Source organism: Meles meles, chromosome 2 (genome assembly GCF_922984935.1).
Source record: "Meles meles chromosome 2, mMelMel3.1 paternal haplotype, whole genome shotgun sequence".
NCBI lineage: Eukaryota > Metazoa > Chordata > Mammalia > Carnivora > Mustelidae > Meles > Meles meles.
In genome coordinates, this window is record NC_060067.1 from 101,312,899 (window position 1) to 101,335,526 (window position 22,628).

The 22,628-nt window shown below is 35.5% G+C and overlaps 1 protein-coding gene across 6 annotated transcripts in view; it reads right to left on the reverse strand.

Annotated features, from left to right (window-relative positions):
- Positions 1–22,628, reverse strand: part of SEC24B (SEC24 homolog B, COPII coat complex component) — a 93,845-nt gene that overhangs the window by 51,941 nt on the left and 19,276 nt on the right. For 4 of the 6 annotated variants that reach the window (XM_045992074.1, XM_045992090.1, XM_045992066.1 and 1 more), the window contains exons 2-3: positions 16,225–16,974; positions 6,424–6,597 (exon numbers count right to left, since the gene is read on the reverse strand). In XM_045992074.1, the coding sequence (XP_045848030.1) occupies positions 6,424–6,597; positions 16,225–16,974 (924 nt within the window). The remainder of the gene's footprint in view (positions 1–6,423; positions 6,598–16,224; positions 16,975–22,628) is intronic. The other 2 variants (XM_045992099.1, XM_045992109.1) reach the window with 1 other exon arrangement.

Here is a 22,628-nt window from a genome sequence, read left to right on the forward strand (position 1 = left end):
TTATATTATACAATGGATGTCAACATACTATATTAACAGACCGTCGCACAACACACTCAAATTTTTACTTTCCTGAATAAAGATGCAACCCGTTTAGGAAGTGCTAATGATAAAAGCATCAAGACTTAAGCCTTCCCCAACTGTGACTCTTACTATGCTCAGAATTTAGTCTTCCTTTGCTTGTCAAAGTAAACTTTGTTTAAAGCTGGAGGATATTAAATGGCACAAGAATATGACATTTTTATTTGTGACTCCAGAATAACAATCAATCCTTATTTAAATGCCCCACTTTAGGCTGGGTACAGTACATACAAATGGCAACAAATGGGGAGTTACAACCAAAAGGGAGTTGACAGCCAAGTCATGTACTGTAGGATATGTGAACGGTTATGCAAACTTCCTGACTGCCTTTACTGAGACCTTCTTTGAGAGCCAGAACCTATGGATGAGATACTCAGATTGCATATATGAGGTGGCAGAATACGGCACCCTCTAGAGCTTAGTCTAAAAGCCACTGCAGAAATGCACACGGAGTACCTCCCACTCCACCCACCACCACCACCTCTACCACTACCACCAAAGGGCATGGGAATGCTGTATCCTAACTTACTCTGCTTTACCCACAGTTTTCACGGTTTGAATCTAGTAAATCAGGAGGTAATCTATCTTCATAGATAGAACTTAACATGATGAAGAGCTTTATTATCAATTGAGCCCCAGTATTTTTTTTTATTTTTTTTTTATTTTTTATGAGCCCCAGTATTTTAAAAAGGACATTCGGTTTAAACTACCTCTCATATTAAAGTATCTTCGGGCAAAACTCTCCAAGAGATTATACTCTTGGAGCTGCTTAATACAGGGCATCTTCACTGTTCCCTGGATACAGCTACACTGGGAATAAATAAAACTAGTCTGAAGAGAACAAATCCCTTGTGGAAGTTAGCTTTTTTAAATTCAAGAGTTCAGAGTTTTGAGTGCTATCTTGCCTAAGCTGGTCTTCAAACTAGGTTCACATACTACTATATGACTTTCTTAGTCTTTGCAAAATAATTGTTTTAAGGGAATCAATTTCCATAGTACTCTCTTTCTGAAACTTACCCAGCTAAGAAAGTGCCTATGTTGACAACAGCCATTCCCTCACTTTACAAAGGAAACACATACTCTTAACTTAACCTAAATCTTACCATAATACATGGCCCTGAGATATAAAAATACTTCTGGCCCTAAAAGGAAAGCTTCCTCCTTCCTTAAATGATTAATCAAGACACCCTATATCTATAGACTTTCTGGTACCCTGCCATTCATGTTTCAGTTAAGACAAAATATGTTAGAAATAGGGTTGGTGCTCACTGGAGTATTCTTAACTTAGAAATACTGAAAAGTAGACTGGTGGGAGTAATGATGACTTTATTTAATAATTCTGTATACATGTAGCTCAAAACTACTACTGTCAGAGAACACACTGCTTTTTGAAAGAGTCCCATGAGAACAAAGCAAAAGCAATATGAAAGGCTGAAAAAACAAGCTGCAGGACACTGTGAATAAAGATGGGGACTCTGGATTCGATTCTAGGTTCTATCACTTACCAACTATGTTCCCATGGGCAAGTTACTGACCTCTCTAGTTTTCATTTACATCATCTATAAAAAGGGGTAATAACTACCTCAAATGGTTGTTGTGAGAATGAAATGAATTAATATATTTCAAAGCTTAAAATGTTGCCTGAAATACACTAATTACTATATAATTATTAGCTATTATTATTGAACTTTAAAAATGTGTCTTTGTGTATATTTAATTAAAAACATTTATACTTAATCCTACAGGGGATAGGGCAAGTCATTAAAAAAAAAAACCTCCACCAATCTTAGTAGTACTCTTAGCAATGTAAATTCTTTTAAAAACAAGTAGAATGTTTTTTTTTTTCCATTTTATTTTTTCAGCGTTACAGTATTCATTGTTTTTGCACAACACCCAGTGCTCCATGCAATACGTGCCCTCCCTATTACCCACCACCTGCTTCCCCAACCTCCCACCCCCGACCCTTCAAAACCCTCAGGTTGTTTTTCAGAGTCCATAGTCTCTTATGGTTCGCCTCCCCTTCCAAATTTTTTTTTTTTAATAAACATATAATGTATTTTTATCCCCAGGGGTACAGGTCTGTGAATCGTCAGGTTTACACACTTCACAAAAACAAGTAGAATGTTTTCTAGGATTGACCAATTTTTTCAAGAGACACTGGATAAAACTCACAGATAAAAATTGCACATAATTTCTTTCAGAGGCAATCTGAGATGTTCAATAAAGTATTTTACAACCTATTTTATTGTAAAATACTTATAATGATTATAATCATTTCTCACCTCCTTTTATTTTATACAATATTTAATTCTCTCTGCCTCCTTTTAACAACAAAAAAATACTTACTAATGGGAATCTAATATCACTTAATGGTATATATTTTTCTTTTTTTCAATTAATTACATGAAAACATTTTAATCATAATGTCTGATGAAATCAATAGTTATTTCTGATTTTTATACTTGATTCCTATTTAAATATTTTAAAAAGTCAAATATCAGAGTTTGATACACACAATGCATATATTTACCATAAGAATACAATGCTTTCAAGTTAATCCTCGCTTCATAAATAGTGTAATATTGGGTATATGTTGCACTACTTTATTTCAAATTTAGTAATGAAAAACAGCATATTGACTCACTGTCTACTTTTTATAACTTACTATAAAAAAGGATAAATTAATCATATTAGATCTTTGCTGTTTAAATTTGACTGCTTTTAGTAATTTGGCTTAAAAGATATATGCTATAATTTATTTCTCAATGGAGCTTATGATACTCCTTTGAAACTCCAGGAATACATTTCTTTAGATTAAAAAAATGAAATTAGATTTCTGACGAAGAATAAAATTTGTCTCACTGGTTTAAAAATGAAGACTGCCTTTACCAATTAAGTTATATGTGATACCACACATAAAACAAATGACCTCTATCACAGCTTCAAGTCTTTGATAAAAATACACTTAAAGGATATGATATTGTACTGGCAACGGTACAATGAAATTCACAATATTCTGAATACTGCTGATTCAGTTAAATAAGTTTTAGGTTTGAATGCAGAAGATCTATACTGACCTTGGCAGCCCACTTAGGGAGTTTGTTTTTGGGTAAGACACCTAACCTCTCTAAACTTCAATTTCTTCTTCTATAAAAGGATGATGAAATATGTATGCTATGCTTGCTTCACCTGATGATCAAGTGAGAAAATAAAAGTTAAAGACACTTTATAAAGTAAACTGCTACATGACAATAATGATGCTACCATCTATCTACAACGTGGAAAATAAAATGGAACCAACAACAATAAAAATTTCTGATATGTAACTCAGAAGGTTAAACATATTAAAAAACTCCAAAGAACAATACTGCTTTAATAAAAGCCTTTCATTACCATTCCTAGCTACCTCACTTGAACAAAGTTTATAACAATTATATGTGTGAAAATACAAACTATGAATGAAATTTATCTGAAGTTTATCTTATTCTAGTACTCAATCATATACAACTCAGGTACACAGATCTATGGTGGGGATGGGGGAGAGCCATTCATCTCATCGAAAGATATACTTCCAGTAAAAATGTACTTCCCACTAAAAAATATGCAAACTCATAATGTTTATATGTTGTTTTGACCAACTATATGCTAACAATAATTGTACTGATAGTTTAATCTAGAAGAAAAAATGTTAATGCTTAGATCTTATGGTCATCGACAATAAAGCAAAATATAAAATTTCAGTTTATATAATATTACTATGGCAGAGAAGTATGATAGAATGATTAAAGAGTTTCTAGCTTAAGAGTATATTATATTATTATATTCAGGGAAAACGGTACAACATTAAGGAGAAAAATTTTAAAGAAAGATTCATTTGGGCCTTTTTTAAAAGGATGATGGTAGGTTCATTCTAGTGGATACAAAGAATAATACATCTTTATTTTAAAAGTCAATATACGCATTACGTTGAAAAATTACATGCCTTCAACTATTTAGACTTCTGGTGAAAAATTTTAGATGTCAATCTAAAAAATGTTTACGTGGTTACAGAGTTTACCCAAAAAGTTTTTAGGAGATATGCAAGCAAAACTTTGCAGCCTCCTGCCTTAAAACTAGTATAAGAATGCTGGGTCCTTCTGAGAATAACTAGGCAAGGATGTCTTTGAAGCAGGGAGAAAAATAGTAATCTCTTTGAAGCATTAATATTTTAGTAGGGATATCAGAACCATGGCATAGCTTATGCAGCCCACACACCACCCAACTACAATAGGCACCATTCACACAAACCACAACCTACACAACACATATAGTAGCCCCACCGCACACTGTTATGTTGTACATCCAGATTTATCCAAAGGTAAAAAGGCCACTAAGCTAAATCAATCCCTTACTTAAGGAAAAGGAACAATAAAAGCTACAGTTCAAATGTTTCTAGTATTCTCTTTACTGTTACTTATTCAAGGAGCTTCTCTTAGGTACATCTTCTTATTGTTAGCAATAAGAAAACAATTCAGCCTCATTTTATAGAAAAATAAACAGGTTTGAATTAAAAATCTTTCACTCTGCTACTTAGGCAGAGTAATTTAAAATCTTGGGGAAATCACCTAATCTTTGTGAATCTCACTTTTCTCATCCGTAAAACAGGGATAATATTATAGGATTGCAATGGGGGTTAAATGAGATAATAAATATAAGGTTTCTGGCACATTGTAAATGCTCCAGAAATGGTAGCTCCTCTTTTCAAATCTATCCTATTAAATCTATAGTAGAGTAAGAAAAGAAAGGAAACATAATTATGATTATTTTGTGGGAATGTGGTTTGTAAAACCAGGAAAAATGACACTTAAAGTACAATGGTAAGACGGTACTTAAAGTAAAATGGTAAAAAAAAAAAAGAAAATATAATAGGAAAAAAGATATTAGGAGGAGGAATGTGAAGGGTGAAAATGAGCATAATATTTAAGAAATGGAAGGTAGTCCTAAATGTAGAGGAAAGATACCATTCATTTGTTAGGGGTTCAACCTATGCTTATGTTTTTTTCTACTCATGATAAGCAAAACTTTCTTACAAGTCCCTCATTTTAAAGGCATATGCTTATAAAAAAAACTAGATTTTATTCCTAATATACCCACTGGCTTGTTGGGAATCAATGGACATTCCAGGGTGCTGCAGTTGGTTTTCCTATAAAGCCAAATAAGAAAGTTATAATGTATAATCTGATCAAATAATAGAAAGTACTCTTGACCACATACTCAACAGATAGTAAGTAGTGAGATCAACCTGAAATGCTTTTGCTGAGTTTCAGAAACATGAGAGAGAGAAAGAGAATTCTTCAAATTCAAGGTGAGAAGCTGCCATAACACAGTAAGTATAGTCCCTAAGATATCACTAATGGTTGCTATGGAAATACAAACTTCCTAGTAACAGTTCAGTTCTCTCTGTATTGAAATAAAAAATACAATATTTCAAATGGAAACATCAACAGATTTGGAATTTTAGACAGAAAAAAAAAACAAAATAAAAGGCAAAGTAGGGAAAGAAAGTAAAAACACATTTTAGTTACCTGTCACTTATTTAACACATGAAGAATATTAAACAACCAAATGAATACACTGTATTGTTTGTCCATGCTGCAAAGGTCTGGCTTACAGTTTCGTTTTCATCCTTCTTATTCCCAAAACTGGGTCAAAAGTTACTTTCATTAATAATAACAAGTAGAGAAATCATCAAATAGGATATGGAGATTCATTAAACAAAAAAATCTTGGATGCTTTATCCTAAAAGAAAACTATAATAACCTTTAAAGAATAGGAAACAAATGTTCCACAATAGAGGGATGGACTGGAAAATTGTAATACACTGAAACAATGAAGTAATAGCCATGAAAATGACTACAACGACTATGTGTGGATATATGAAGAACTGTGTATAATTTAATAAGTGTAAACACAATACACAAAATGGTATGTAAGATATGACTGCGATTATGTAAATAATCATAAACAGACTGGAAGTTAATATATAAAAAGGGAACAGTGTTTGAATTGAGATTATAAATTACATTTCATCTTATTTTCTTCTATAAATGATGGTTACGCAGTTTGACTTTTTAAAAATCAGCTCTTTGAGGGGTACCTGGATGGGTCAGTCAGAAAAGCATCTGACTCTTGATCTGGGGGGGGTCATGACTTCAGGCCCCACATTGGGTATAGAGATTATAAATAAATAACTTTAAAAAAAATTTAAATAATAAAATCAGGTTTTTGAATCAGTATGTGTGTATATGTGTTGTGTGTGTGTGTGCGCTCTCTCCACATATACGTAATACATTTTTTAAATACCTTTCTGTTGTAGCAGCTCTGATGGCTGTGTAACTGAGGCTACGGGTTCAACTGGGCGATTTGCAGCTGGAGGTGTTCGTGTTGATGAGGCTCCTGATAAAACAGTGGATACGACTGGGCTGGAGTTGAGAGGCTGAACATTTTGCATAACAGGACAAGATAAAGAATCTGTAACTGGAGACAAAAAACTATTTCACCCATAGCAATCCACTTATTAAGATACCAATAAAATATGGTTTATTTGAAGTTCTTGTAGAAACCTCGGTAGGATCACATTTATCTTGTATTATATAGAGAAAATAAGAATGTCCAAAGAAATGATTTCCAAAAAAACTGAAAACTTAAATACCAAATGTTTTAATAATCTTTAACAGCAACTTTCCTAAAACATGTCATAAGCCTCCTTACCTTTTTAAACAAAATGAACCCCAAACAATTTTTCTTTACTAATGACTGCTACTACTAATTCATTATTGTACTACATAATGGTACCTAAGATAAGATGAATAGAGGCTATTTGCTTCTGCAGTAATGTAGTCCATGAATTCCACAAATGTTTCTAGTATCAGCTCAGATACCCTTTTGTATTATAAACTGTCACATCTTATTTACTGCTACTAATCAGAGGCTGTATTTCAAACGTAATCAAGTAAGGACTCAATGGTAACTCTAGGTTGGATGTCTGGAATAAACAAAGTACAGGTGATTGATTCATAGTGGGCCTCTGTGATAGCTCAAACTGCCCAATCTAGATGATAATCTTCAGTCAACCAAGAGCTCATTGAAAAACCCATGGCAACAGTCTGTGTCCACTGATGGGTGAGTGGATAAAACACACACACACGAATATTATTTAACCACAAAAAAGGAAATCCTGCCACTTGTGACAAAATGGATGGACCTTGAGGATATTGTGCTAAGCAAAATAAGTCTGAGAAAGACAAATAGTACACGATCTCACTTATATGTAGAAAAAGTTGGAATTCATAGGAACAGAGTGGAGTGGAATGGTAGCTTCCAGGGCCTGGCATGGGGGTGGGGTGGAAGGGGAAGGAAAATAGGGAGATGTAGGTCAAAGGGTATAAACTATAATTATTTTATTGACATATAACTACTGGCATACAATATTGTATTAGTTTCGGTTGTATAACATAGTAACTTGACAATTACATAATGCTCCCCACAATAAGCATACTTACCATCTGTCACCATAAATTTTTAGGTTTTTTTTTTTTGAATATTTTATTTATTTGAGAGAGAGAAAGAGTGAGAGAGAGAGAGTATGGGCCAGGGGCGGCGGGGTGTGGAATAGAGGGAGAAGCAGACTTTTTTTTTTTTTTTAAGATTTTATTTATTTGACAGAGATCACAAGTAGGCAGAGAGTCAGGCAGAAAGAGAGAGAGGAGGAAGCAGGCTCCCCGTGGAGCAGAGAGCCTGATGTGGGGCTTGATCCCAGGACCCTGGGATCATGACCTAAGCCGAAGGCAGAGGCTTTAACCCACTGAGCCATCCAGGTGCCCCAGAAGCAGACTTTCTGAGCTTGATCCTGGAACTCCAGGATCATGATCTAAGCCGAAGGCAGTCGCTTAAACCACTGAGCCACTGAGGCAGCCCCATAAATATTTAGTTTTAAGATGAGTAAGCTCTGGGGATCTAATGTACAGCATGGTGACTACTGTTAATACTGTTTTATAAACCTGGAAGTTGCTAAGACAGTACATCTTAAATGTTCTCACCACACACACAGAAAAGGTAATTCGGTGAGGTGATGGATATATTAACTAACCCTACTGCGGTAATCATTTTCTAATACATATGTGTGTCATATATCAATCATCACTTTGTACCTCTTAAACTTACACAATGTAGTATGTCAATTTTATCTGAAAGTTAGGGGGAAAAAAACCTATGGCAAAAAACTAGTAGTGAACAGTGAAAATATAATGAACACACGCATATATGTATGTACATATGTGCATGTATATTTAAATATGTATGTGTGTGTGTGCATATAGGGAGAGACAAACTTAAAAGGGCTAAGACTAAAACAAATATAAGAAGGTGGTGATAGAATAAAACATGTTATATGTTGGACACCTGGCTGGCTCAACTGGAAGAGCACGCAACTCTTAATCTCGGGGTCACGAGTTCAAGCCCCACATTGGGGACAGAGACTACTTAAATAAAAATTAAGGGAAAAAAAAAGTCCAACACATTATATGCCCCACAGTGTACAAATGATAGAAATATAATAGGGAATGGGAAAGAAGGTGGAAGGAGTCTAAATGTGCTATTCATCATTTTTAGGGAGGACAAACACCATTTTGGGAAACTGAAAACATGGTCACAGTATTCTGCAATTCTTCTCATTAAGAAGTGGAGTCTATTTTCCCTCCCTCTGAATTAGGGGTGACCTTGTGACTGGTTTTAATCAACAGAATGTGGCAGAAGCAACGGTATACAAGTCCCAGAACTCAAATCTCAGGAAACCTTGTAGCTATCCACTCTGCTCTGGAAATGCTGCCCTGAGGTAATCATGTAAGGAAGTTAGTTAAGTGTCAAAAAACTTGGGTACCTCTGTAAACTATCTGCACCAACTGCTGGATACATGAGTGAAGTTCTAGGATCTTCTAACCCAGCCAAGTCTCCAGCTAAATGAAGACCCAATGGTGAGTTCAAGAAAAACCAGTAGAGGAACTGTCCAATCAACCCACAGAACTACGAAAAAAAAAAGTTTCGTTTTAAAGAATTAGATAACTGATACAATCATTAAAACTAATAGAGTGATGAGTATATTTAAGAGTACAAAGTGAAAACTGAGAAAGATAAAATCATCTAACATTGGGTGATAGAGAAAAGGGAAAGGGGGTAGAAGACACAGGATGGGTGAGGCAAAGACCGAACCTCCCATTAAAGGTAACTTTAAAAACTGTGTTTTTTTTTAAAGATTTCATTTATTTATTTGAGAGACAGAGCGATCATGAGTAGGAGGAGGGGCAGAGAGAGAGAAGCAGATTCCCTGCTAAGCAAGGGGCCTGATGCAGGCCATCCCCACACCCTGGGATCATGACCTGAGCTGAAGGCAGCCACTTAACCAACTGAGCCACCCAGGCGCCCTAAAAACCATTTTTATAATACTTTCCTAAAATCATCAAAGACCTAACATGCTATTAATAAATTTCTGGGCCAAAATCTGTACAAAATTGAAAACTCAGAGAAATAGCCAATACTCACAGCTGCTTTCACTGTCTGCTACAAAGCTGATCTGCTGTTTTCTGTGTTAAAACAGAAGACACATGCCAGGGCATACCGGGTGGGGTACCTGATAAGGCATCCCGTGCTTCAAGTACTTTCACTTTGAAGTGAGTGCTCTGCAGGTTTATAGCCTCAGGAGAAGGATAAACCAGGAAACTAATCCTAACAAACACCAGTAGCTTCATTCAAAGCATTCAGAGACCAGTGAGGCTAGAGTTCTGGACTTGAATTAGTGCAATAAGCTGGTAGTACCTAGAGGCACTTGGCAGAAGAAAGCAAAAAAAAAAAACCTGTATCAGGAACAACTCCATCATCCTAGGCCTCAAACTAGTCCCACAATTAATTTTTCAAAAGCAATTCCCAGCACAAAGTCAAAGATAAGTAGTTTAAACAGGGTCTGCTCTCTGTTCCAGAACCACTACAGCCAGTCTCCGACATGCTTATAATCCTTCAAAAATCTGCCAGTGCTTCAGGGTGGAGACAAAACATTTTACCCTCGAAACTTCCTAACATGGTTAACGAGGCCTGGAATGATCCTAAGTCCCTAGCCTCATCCTGGTCTGAGTTCTCTGGCTTCACTGGTCATCTTCCAGTCCCTTGAACTTGCCAAGCTCTCTCCCCAGTAAAGAGTACACCAACTCCCAGCTTTGATATCACATTTTTCTTTAATAATTGGTATAGATGAGTTTGTGATATGTATATGCATATGTACATAAATACACATATAAAACCGTAATAAAATACCCATGAACTCAGCATCCAGTTGTGAAAATAAAACCTTTCCAAAACTGCTGACGCTGTCTGTGTACTCCTCACAGAAGTACTCCCTTCCGAATTGTGCTTATTATTCCCTTGCTTTTGTTTTTATTTTACCACACAAATATTCCTAAACATGATTTCTGCTTGTTTTTTTCACTTGGTAATGGTATCACACTACATGCATTCTTCATGACTTCTGCTGTTACATAGCTGGGATTCACTCATGTTAATAAGCGCAGCCCTCTATCATATTTTCACTTCTGTTCAGCACTCCACTGGAAGGACATTATTTATTTACCCATTCCACTATCATGACTTTTGGGTTTCCACTTTTTGGTTTTCAAAAACGGTGCTGCTATAAATATTCATGAACCTGTACCTGGAGCAGATGTGCATGTTTCTCTAGGGCAGAGCTTCTCAAGGTGTGTACCCCGGCTCAGGTAGCTGTAGGTGTGAGGCAAGTGGCTCAGAATCCCCCTGGGGGAAATAAGGTCTTTTGACCTAAAGAGCAGACCAGTCCTTTTAGCCCAGTACCCCAAGCAAATGTCACCATGTCCTGTAAGTGCTACACATCTCAAAAGATGTGGTGCTCTAGAGCCTTCCTATGAAGTGTGGTCCCTAGGCTAGCAACAACTCTTGCAGACATATGATAAAAATGTAGTCTCTTAGGCCATGCCATACGAGACTTGGTAAGAACAAGCATTTTAATACGAATCTGGGTGACTCATGCACCACATTACAGAAGTGGAATAGCTGCATTTTAGGGCAAGGCCATCTTCAGTTCTAGTAATGCCAAATTTTCCTAAAATATTGAAGCCATAAATCTTCGTAACAACAACAGTGTCGAAGAGTTCTGTTATTCCACATCCTTGCCAATGGTGTAGTCAGGATCTCAAATTTTTACCGTTCTGCTGCTAAGTATAAAAAGATATCCCACTCTAGTTTTAATTTCCTTTTCCTGATCATTTATAAGGTTAAGTATGTTTTCATTTGATCTTCTGGTTTTTTCTTAGGTTGTTGCTCCCTTCCTTATTAATTTTATGTATTATGTGTGTATCCTGGATAAACACTGTATTTTTTTCCCCCAGTTTATGCCTTGTCTTTTGTTTTCTTCATGTCCTTCAATGAAGAAAAGTTCTTAATTCAAAAATTAGTCAAATTGAGCATGCTTACTCTTTAAAACTATAATTTATTTTACTGTGTTGTCTTTAAGAAACCCTTCTCTACAAGTTTCTAGAGGTAGTCTTTCATACTTTCGCTAAAAAGTTTCTTAAATTTTGCCTCGTACATTTAAATATTTATTTTGCCTGCAATTTACTTCATACATGAAGAATTTATTCTTCAGACTGCGGCTGAAATATCAGGGAACACTGAGAATTTATTTTGCTTTTCCTCAGGCATTATCAGTACCTCAAGACAACAGATACAACATTAACTTACCAGTAACTAGATACTGTATGCCACATATATTGTGGATTTTTTTTCTTTTTTAAAAATTTTATTTATTTATCTGACAGACAGCACAAGCAGACAGAGGGAGAGGGAGAAGCAGGCTCTCCACCAAGCAGCGAGCTGGATGTAGGCCTCAATCCCAGGACCCTGGGATCATGACCTGAGCCAAAGGCAGCCGCTTAACTGACTGAGCCACTCACGCGTCCCTATATTGTGGATTTTTATACAAAATTATATAGAAGTTTATTATTATTATTTCTATAAGTACTTTTTAAAATGCTTCTTGTTTTATAAAACTGCACACAATAAGACACCATTAGACAATACTATTTCATAATATTAATATGTGATTCTCAGGGAAAAAAATAATTTTAATGAAAATAATATTTTCTGGCAAAACTCTACTTCTTAGCCAAGATTTATCTTGCTAATTTTTAAAATTATATACTTTTCAAAACAAAGGGATAGTAAAAATTTAGGAAAATGATTTTAAATTGATGTTCCAATACTCATCTTGCTATCAAAGATGGGTATCTTTATATCCCAAAGTTACATACTCAGCTAACTTTATCTCAAACTAGGAAAAACTTTTTAAACCTTCAGAGATTTATCTACAGTAACAGTCCTAATAAAATGACACTTTTTACACAGCAGCCAAAACTTCACCCTATGTTAACAAACATAGCACTCCAGACATACATACTTGGGATAGAACTTTTAATAAAAAATCTGAAGTTCTAGTGCTGAAATACACCTGCATGTTCTTATGAAATAAAGAGGCAAGTGAGATAACATTTAAAGTTCTCTTTTATTCCAATGTTTCTGAAAATGAACTCAATGACTGCCTAAAAATAGTAGCATGTATGCAGCAAAATGTTTTTGGTAATCATTTAACTCATGTTCATGCTTTTGGATCTCCAACACTTTATGAATTGTTTTAGAACTTTTGTTACACCTGAAAATGTAACTAGTATAATCAGGTAATAAAAAAGTACAATCATTTTTGTTAATTACTCGATGGTTGAATTTCACCTAAAACTATGTTTAATAGCTAAGATAATTATTCTAATGTGCCAGTATTATGTAAAGGCATCCAAGAAAAATAAAAGTTGTCTTTCTTTCTAGAAAACTTAAATCAACATTTCCATGGTTGCCAAACCTTGTACCTAGGCACCCAAGTTACCCTGGCAAAAATTCATAGGGTTCCAAAGGTTTTTTTCAGTGAATTAAGTTTATTACATTCCGATGTAGCACATTTATGTACTAAGATTAAGTGGGTTTTTAGTAAAAGTATCGTAAATTAACCAAAAAATTAAAAATTTCAATAGTTTCATGTATTTAGCATATCATACAAAACAGTTCCTTGCTATTTAATGATTAGCTTAAGTATGTATGTGTATGCTTATGATACTTCTAATAGAGAACACTTGTACATGCGTAGAGAATTTGGGGAAGGATACACAAAAAATTGTTAATTGTGACTATCTCTGAAAATTAGTGGCCAAAATTTCTAGTGGTAGGAAACATTTACTTTCCATTTTATCTATTTCTTTGAACTCTTTCTGTTGCACAGAACATTATGAAAAATATTATTGATAAATATCGGCTCAACTGAGAAAATTTGGGAACTTCTATAATATTTCATCTCAAAGTAGGTTTTATTTATTTATTTATTTTTAAGATTTTATTTATTTGACAGATCACAGTAGGCAGAGAGGCTGGCAGAGAGAGAGGAGGAAGCAGGCTCCCCCCTGAGCAGAGAGCCTGATGTGGGGCTCGATCCCAGGACCCTGCGACCATGACCTGAGCCGCCGAGCCAAAGGCAGAGGCTTTAACCCACTGAGCCACCCAGGCGCCCCTCAAAGTAGGTTTTAAAAGTAACTTCTTTATTTCTTTTGAAATATGAAAAACAAGTATCAAATTAACCTGATATATTTGTCAATCTCCAAACTATAATTAAAAAGTAACTTACCAATCTAAAGGCAAAAAAACCCCTATTTAACATGAATTAATTTCTAAAATCACATTTATTATGGCTTTCACAGTACAGTACTAGTATTAAAAGAATGGAAATATACCCCATCTCTCCATATGAAGAACTAATTACTAGTTATTCAAATAGAAGGCAATTTTGTAATTATTTGTATTCTTTATTCAATATTTTTTTCAGGGATAGTGTTTCCCAATTAGGTATTCTGTTCATTAGCCAAGTGGCCCCATATTTCCCTAATCCTGTATCTCAGGATAATTGGTTCCATCCAGGATTCCATTCCCATATCAGAAATAAGATAGGAATTACATGTATTTCTTCTTTTTTCTTTTTGTCCCGAAAGTCATAAAATCCTTAAGTCAGAGAGAACTTAGGATAAGCTGATCTATAAACAGACTGCTGAAAGAAGAGAGGGAAAAAAATCAGAATTTCTAGAGGGCAGAAAGCCCTGACTCTGAGAAGGGAAGGCTGAGAGTCAAAGAAACTGAGCTCCAGGACAAACTCGGGTTTCTAATATTAATGACCACAAGCAGGCAACCCAACTTGGATAGCTTTCCTTATTTGTTTAAAAAACAAAACAAAACAAAAAAAACTAACCTTTTTTACTAGGCATCATGACAAGATCAAGTCAGAAATACAGATTCCCAAGATGAGCCTGGAGAATGAGATTCTATTCTAGCTCAGTAAGTAAGGCTAAAGATCACAATCTGCAAGAGATTCTGATACACAGCCAAATTTGAGAACTGTGACAGATGCTTTAGGTTGATTCACCCAAGACCCAGTCAATGCCAACCCTTCTTTCTTACATGCGTCTACCATGAAGCTACAAAGATAAGTATTCATTTTCTAACCTTCCCTAAAATAAGGGATTCTCTCTCTTTTTTTTTTTTTTTAAGATTTTATTTATTTATTTGACAGAGATCACAAGTAGACAGAGACGCAGGCAGGGAGAGTAAGGGGAGGAAGCAGGCTCCCCGCTGAGCAGAGAGCCTGATGCAGGTCTCGATCCCAAGACCCTGAGATCATGACCTAAGCCAGAAGCAGAGGCTTCACCCACTGAGCCACCCAGGCGTCCCAAGGGATTCTCTTTTAAAACAGCTATGGCAAATGATAGGGAAAGTCTGCCAGTGCCATCACCCCATCTTCTTTCCTTTCCCTTCTTCCTGCTTTTAACTCTGACTTGATATCTACAGGCAGAAGTTTCTGGAAACCAACAAGCAAAGAATGGTAGACCAGGGAGAGAAAAGACACCGAGGACGTCTGGATCCACTACATTTACCTAGACTTCTTGTTATGTGAGAAAAATACCACCTTTTTTGTTTAAACCACTATTAGTTGATTGCAGCCAAAAGGGTTTCTAAATAACAGCAATGAAAGAATAGATGATCTCAAATATACTCAGATATAATATTCCAAAGTTCTAATTTTAAATAATCTAACTGTCCAGGGAAGGATACTTTTCAATGGCATCCTTGACTTAGGGCTATTTGGACTCTGATATAGAATTTAAAGGCAACATTCAGAAAACTGCCACAGCTTCACCAGTTCCCATTCTTTACATACATTTTCATTCAGTTCGAGAGGGTATTTTATTAAGTTCAAGCTTACAATTAAACTGAATTAAAATGAGTACATGATATGGAAAGCCCACACTAAAAAGACCACATAATTTACATAATTTTTAAACTAATAAATTTAACTACATCTTGGTTTAAGAAGGTCAGAAAGATTAACTACAAGACTATTCTTCAAGTATCTTTCTTCATCTTCCCCAGCCTCCACCCTAATTTACCAATTTGGGAAGAGGAAACATAAGCTTTAGTATGTATTCTTACATATTATATACATATATATTATCTTCTGTGAGCATCACTAATAGGGGCTCACTTAGAGAAACCAGGGTGGTATTCTATATATAGTGAGTAGGGTTCTGGCTGGAATAGTAACTGCCCTAAGGTTGAACAATATAAAAAAGAAAGTAGTGGCTAACAAAGCATATGCCCAAATGGACCCTCCTATTTTGCCCTTGACCTAACTCATACTAAAGACAACTACTGCAGAGGCATAAAATTTATCAATAAATATTTACTAAGATCCCAGTCATGATAAGGAACTTAACTATGCACGGTAGGTGGTTGGGTGGCTAATTGAACAGGGCAAGGGGAAGGGTTCAGGGAGATGTTGCTAAAATACCACAATAAATAAAGCAAATAAACTGCAAAGGTGAGCTAATTTCCGCTTTTTCTATTAGGCAATATCATCTTAAATCTTCATGCAAATAAAAAACCTAACTGGAAATGCAATGATTTTCAGCCATGCTTTGGCGAACTTTCCATTCAACCTACCAGTATTTGTTGGATTGCTGTTGGCTGTAGCCAGGGAGCCAGTGTGGTTTCGGACGATATTATGCTGAGTTGATGGAAGGCCTGAAGCTGACCACGAGAGAGTACTGCATCCTGAAAGACTCTGCTGCTGATGGTACTGGTGTGATGGAGGAGGTGGAAGCGGTGAGGGATGACTGATGGCTGTACTATGACCAGAAAATGAATTCTCTCTGAGTGGCCTGACCGTTGGAGCATTCTGTGAGGTAAAGATTTGTTGCCCATATGGATCACCGGCAGGCAGAGAGGGATATGAAACACTAGGATATGCAGCAGTAGAAACAGTTGACATAGCGTAGTGAGCACAGGTAGAGGGAAATCCCTGAGAAGCAACAGAAGAGTTGGCAGAGTACATGGCTGGGCTACTGTAGTGATTCACAAAATGGGAGTACCGCTGGGCGGCACTCGTATGCAAATGCAATGTTGGTGATGCGGCACCCTGGAAAGATCCCGGAGTGGATCCCACTACATGAGGGGCAGGAGGACCCCTGCCATACATGTGCTGTGCTCCTGGTTGTTGATTTGCTGTATTAGGAGTCACCACATTTTGTGTCGGTACCGTATAGAGACTGGAGTAGTAATCACCACATTGGCTATCCAATGGCAATGAGGTCATCTTCCCAGGTCCTTGAGGATAATGTCCTGAGGGAGCAATGTAGTTTTGAGCATGCACTCCATACCCTGATGGAACTTGCATTTGACTCTGTGCTGGACCTGAAAAAGAAGAGCAAACACAGGAATCGGCAAGGAGATAATTAATTTTTAAGCAACGTTCCCATCAAATGTTGCCCTAATTAATTTACTTCTCCAATAGTCACAAAAGATATATACTGTTACAGACCCCCTGTGGTAGCCAGCCTCCAAGATGGCCCCCAGTGATCCCTACCTCCTGGTATTCATACACTTGTACATGAATTCACACCGTCCTACAATATACCAAGACTGATTCGTAGGACCAAAACCATGTCGGAGAGGCAATGATGTATCACTTTCAAGATTAGCCTGATCTTGGGTGCTGGTTTCCCTCTCTTAGATCACTCAGTTTGAACAACGCTGCCAAGTTGTGAAGTTGTGAAGAGCCCTATGAGGTAAGGAACTGAACACTGTGGTCAATAGCCAAAGAGAAACTGGGGCCTGCACCAACCCCATCAGTGAACTTGGGAGCAGATTCTTCATACCCAGTAGAGTCTTGAGAAAACTACAGCCCCAGCTGACAGCTTGACTACAATCTCATGACATCCAAAGTCAGAACCACCCAGCAAGGTTGCTTCCAAGTTCATGACCCTCAGAAACTCTGAGATAAAATATTTGCTATTTAAGCCACTAAATTTGGGGGTATTTTGTTATGCAACAATAGATAACTATTATACCCAGTACAGACAAAGTGCAAACCTTTTTTATTAGCTTCTTTTAAACTATAAAAGTAACAATATACTCATTGTAAAAAAAAATTCAAATAATGAAGAATACAAAGTAAAAAGTACAATTCCCCCTCTTTCCCTGGTAGCTAATATCCTTCTTTCCACATGTATCTATTACTTAATGGCTTTTTTATATCCTTCATGACACAGATCCACAACCTGCTTTTCTTTTACTTAATGTGTCCTGAATATCCTTCTATTAGCATATATAAATCTTTACTATTCTTCTAAAAATCTACACAGGATTTCATTAGAGATGTAACATTACTTACTAAATCTCCTTTGATGAATATTTGTTTCAGGGACTGAACTAATTTATATTTATGAGGTTAACCTCTGTAATGAATCTGTAGGATAAGTTCCTAGAAGTGAAACTGGGAGTTCAAAGGGATTGTGCTTTTAAGATTGAAAAGTACTGTCAAATATCTCTTCAGAAGTCTATCAATTCATACCTCCTATGAATAACGCTTAGGAGTGCCTCATCTTCCCAACATTGAGTAACATTTCAATCTTTGCCAATCTGATAGGGGAGAAACATTTCAGGTTGCAGTAATTAACTGAGTAATGCTGAAACTCTTTCCAGATATTTCTTAGCTACTTAGGTGTATTTCTCTGTTATTTGCCCTTTTCTCACAGTCTTGTGCTTTCCATGATGATTTATAAATGTTCTTGTATATCAAGAAATTTAACCTTAAATTATTATTATGTACTACACGTATTTTCCATCAGGTTACTATTTTTTGACCTCGTTCATTTTAAAATCGTACTTAAGGAGCCTTCCCTTTTCTAATGTTATATAAATGTATAACTCACTTTCCTCTAATGCTTTTAATACTTCCACTGACATATATATTTATTTCCTTGATCACTACAGAATGTATTTTTATCAATACCATTCAAATTAACATTAATCTTAGTATTACTTTTGTTAATATTATAAATATCATTAAACATATTACATTGTGTGCCACTCGCTGTCCTTCAAAAGCAAATGTATCATTATACCCACTTTAAAAGTTAGGTAAATGAGGCACAGAAGTTAAGTCCTATATTTATTTATTTATTTTTAAAGATTTTACTTACTTATTTGACCAAGACACAGTAAGAGAGGGAACACAAGCAGGGGGAGTGGGAGAGGGAGAAGCAGTCTTCCAGCTGAGCAGGGAGCCCGACACAGGGCTTGATTCCAGGACCCTGGGATCATGACTGGAGCTGAAGGCAGATGTTTAATGACTAAGCTGCCCAGGTGCCCCCTAAGTTAAGTCCTTTAATACAGTCACATGCTTAGGAAGCAATAGGACTAAGATAAATTAGGTAACCTGCCCCAAATCCATGCTTTTAAGCAATGACCCCCCACCCACATTATACTAAAGTCTGGCTGGCTTTCCTTAGCCCAGCAAATGGTCAATCGTCCCTAACAATGGAATTCCAGTCTTGGTTCCAACGAAGGGCAAACTTTATCCTCGAATCTAATTTTTCTATGTTGTGGAAGGAAATCATTATCTGTACCATACCTCGAATGAAAGGACAACAAAAAAAAAAATTCACAAGCTGTTTCAAGTTCACTGACACAAAGGAAGTGCCACTTCCTTTGCTGTAATAATGTATTAAAATAGAAATAATGAATTAAAATATAATATAATGTATTAAATTATATAATAATGTATTAAATAATAATGTATTAATAATGTATTAAATAATAATGTATTAAATGTATATAATAATGTATTAAATAATGATGTATTAAAATAGAAATATATTGCTATAATATGCAATATTCCTATAATAATGTATTAAATATGCTATAATAATGTATTAAAAATAGAAAACATAAGAATATTAAAATGCTTGTTATAAAAGATATATGAATAAAGCTTATCTTTCCTTATTCTGTTTTCAGTTTCTACTCAATAATGTAGTGGCACCTTAAGTTTGGTCACATAAATACATATTCTATGGCAGAAAAAAAGATAACTTATGTAATCAAACTATAAGGAAAAAATAACATCCATCCTTATTATAATTCCAAGAAGTATACAAAGAACCCAAACTTGATAACACTGTTTTACTAGGTGTATAATTTACTTTTCTTACAGGATATTTTACATAGTCAGAGTTCACCTGAAAGAATTTATTTACTTAAAAGGAAAAGAGTCAATAGGAATCTTTCATTAACATGCCAAAAAGAAAAAAAAAAGAAATGTTCTCCCTCCCTTCTTTCCTTAAATATACAAAGATGGTTTGCTACTCTTGACTTCAGTCTCAGAAAACTCTACATTGGTAAGACTTAATTTCTGAAGAGAAGAGCCAAGTCAGAATTTGACAAATCTATTTAAGTATCTATCCACTTAATAAATAATGTGGCTCATCCATGCTATATGATCTGAAAACAGGGAAATAACCATCAGTATGTCCAACCTACTCAAACATCATTCTTCTAAAACTAACAGGAATGTTGTAACTAGATGCTAGAATTTATCAGAAGTGAACTACCCACCAGAGGAACTTTTTTACTTCCCAGTCCATCAAAGAAAGTGCTTACTGCAGGGGAATGTGAAGGTGTAGAGCTAACAATATGTCAATGCTCACCATTCCTTATTCTATATCAAGATCTAAATGTTCTAAATGTATGAAAAGTATACAAAAATAACTTGGTCAAAATGATAAATGAATCAAGACTTCTTTGGAAGAAAAATATTTCCTTTCAAATATTTTAAATCAATTTTCAAAAGCTTCTACTTAGGGGCGCCTGGGTGGCTCAGTGGGTTAAAGCCTCTGCCTTCGGCTCAGGTCATGATCCCAGGGTCCTGGGATCGAGCCCCACATCCGGTTCTCTGCTCAGCAGGGAGCCTGCTTCCTCCTCTCTCTCTCTCTCTGCCTGCCTCTCTGCCTACTTGAAATCTCTGTCTGTCAAATAAATAAATAAAATCTAAAAAAAAAAAAAAAAGCTTCTACTTAAAAAAAATAAACATAAGGTTCAGCTTAAATGAAAAGAAACATGTAAAATATTTTTAAAAATTTTGTCTTACTGTGACCTAACAACAAACACATTTTCTTCAACTTTAAAATGTATTTGATAACTCTCCTAATTTTATTATGGTTTAACACCAAAACTAATATTAAAGTTTTATTTCTTCTGCATATACTAAAACCAAGTATTTGGCAAATATTATAAATACATAAGTCATTTTAACCTATGCTTTTTTATTTTTAACACAATCTATAAATCATAGACATTTCATTAGTATTAGCAGTTTCATTTGCCTGTATTTCCTATAATTCCCTCAGTAACTGTGGCAGTTTTAAAACATGGTCCCCAAATTCTTTGATACTGTGGGGACAAAAGGCTGAAATCTGTCTACTTCCCCTGAATTTGAGCAGGCTTATCACAGCTTCCACCAAGAAAGACTGGCAGAAGCAAAGCTATGTGATTTTCCTGCTTGGTCAGAGACAATTCAGTTTCTATGTTGTTTGATGGAACATTTGCATGTGGATCCCTAAGCAGCTAGATATGTAGGAAGTCCAATTATTCCACAGCTACCATGGTCTGGGGAAGTCAAACCACATGGAGAGGTCACCTTTAGGCACTCAGGTGTGAAGTTTGGAGATGTTGAGTCATTAGCCATCAAAACACCTCTGAGTCTTCTAAGCTGAGGCCCTAGACATCACAGAACAGAGAAAAGCCATCTTGGTACTACCCTGTGCAAATTCCTGATCAACAGAATCTGTGAGCATAATAAAATACTTGTTTTCAACTATTAAATTTTGGAGTAATTTATTATGTAGCAATAGTAACTGAAAGCAGTAACTAACTACTTTTTTTAAAAGTTAGAATCCAGGGAGACCTAGATGGCTCAGTCAGTTAAGTGCCTGCCTTTGGCTCAGGTCATGATCCCAGGGTCCTGGAATCAAGTCCTTCATTAGGCAACTTGTTCAGCAGGGAGTTTGCTTCTCCCTCTGCCTGCCACTCCCCCTAATTGTGTACTCTCTCTTTCTGAAAAATAAATAAAATCTTTTTTTTTAAAAAAGGTTCAGATTCCAGATTCTAAAACTGAAAAACATCCACCTTTCCCTAACATAAAAATGCATTATATTCTTAAAAGTCTAGACATCATAGTTTCAGTAAGTCTTACATAAGAAAATGTTATCTTCAAATAAGTTAAACATAGTATGTGTATATATGTAGAGAATGCACTAAGTTATTCTATTCTATTAGAAAAATAGTTCCTTCCTAGAATATATTACTTGGGAGCTATAAAGCATAAAGAAAATATTAAAAAACTGAATCAGGTATACTAGGAAAGAATAAAAGGAAAAAAAATAGCTGCTTTGAAGCCTTTGTCTGCTAAATTCATCTTTGGGGACCACTTTGAATCTGGTCTCTGCCTGATTTTTTTTTTTTTTTTTTTTTACTGGACATCTCAGTTTCTCTATCTATCACAAAAGGTAAAAACACCTGGAATCATACACATGTGCTATAGACCTACACTATCCAATATGGCAGCCACCAGTGACACGTGGCTATTACGTACTAGAATATAGCTAATCTGAATTGAGCGAAAAAACTAAGATATCTCAGTAATTTTTTAATACTGAATACATGTTAAAATGTTTTATATATTGCGATAATTGGATAAATCAAAATTGATTTTACTTCTTTTTGCTATCTAAAATTACATGTGTAAGCTATTAAGTTTCTACTGAATACAACTATTAAGACAGAAAAATATAAACAGAAAGGAGAATATCAGTGTGTATGAAATGCTTTCAACCTAGGCCTAAACATTAAGGTTGGACATTAGTAGAAACATTAATTATAAAACGTATTTGGAGGTACTACTACATTTCATTAATGCTACTGTTTTTTTTTTTAAAGATTTTATTCACTTATTTGAAAGACAGAAATTACAAGTAGGCAGAGAGAGAGAAAGGAAGCAGGCTCCCTGC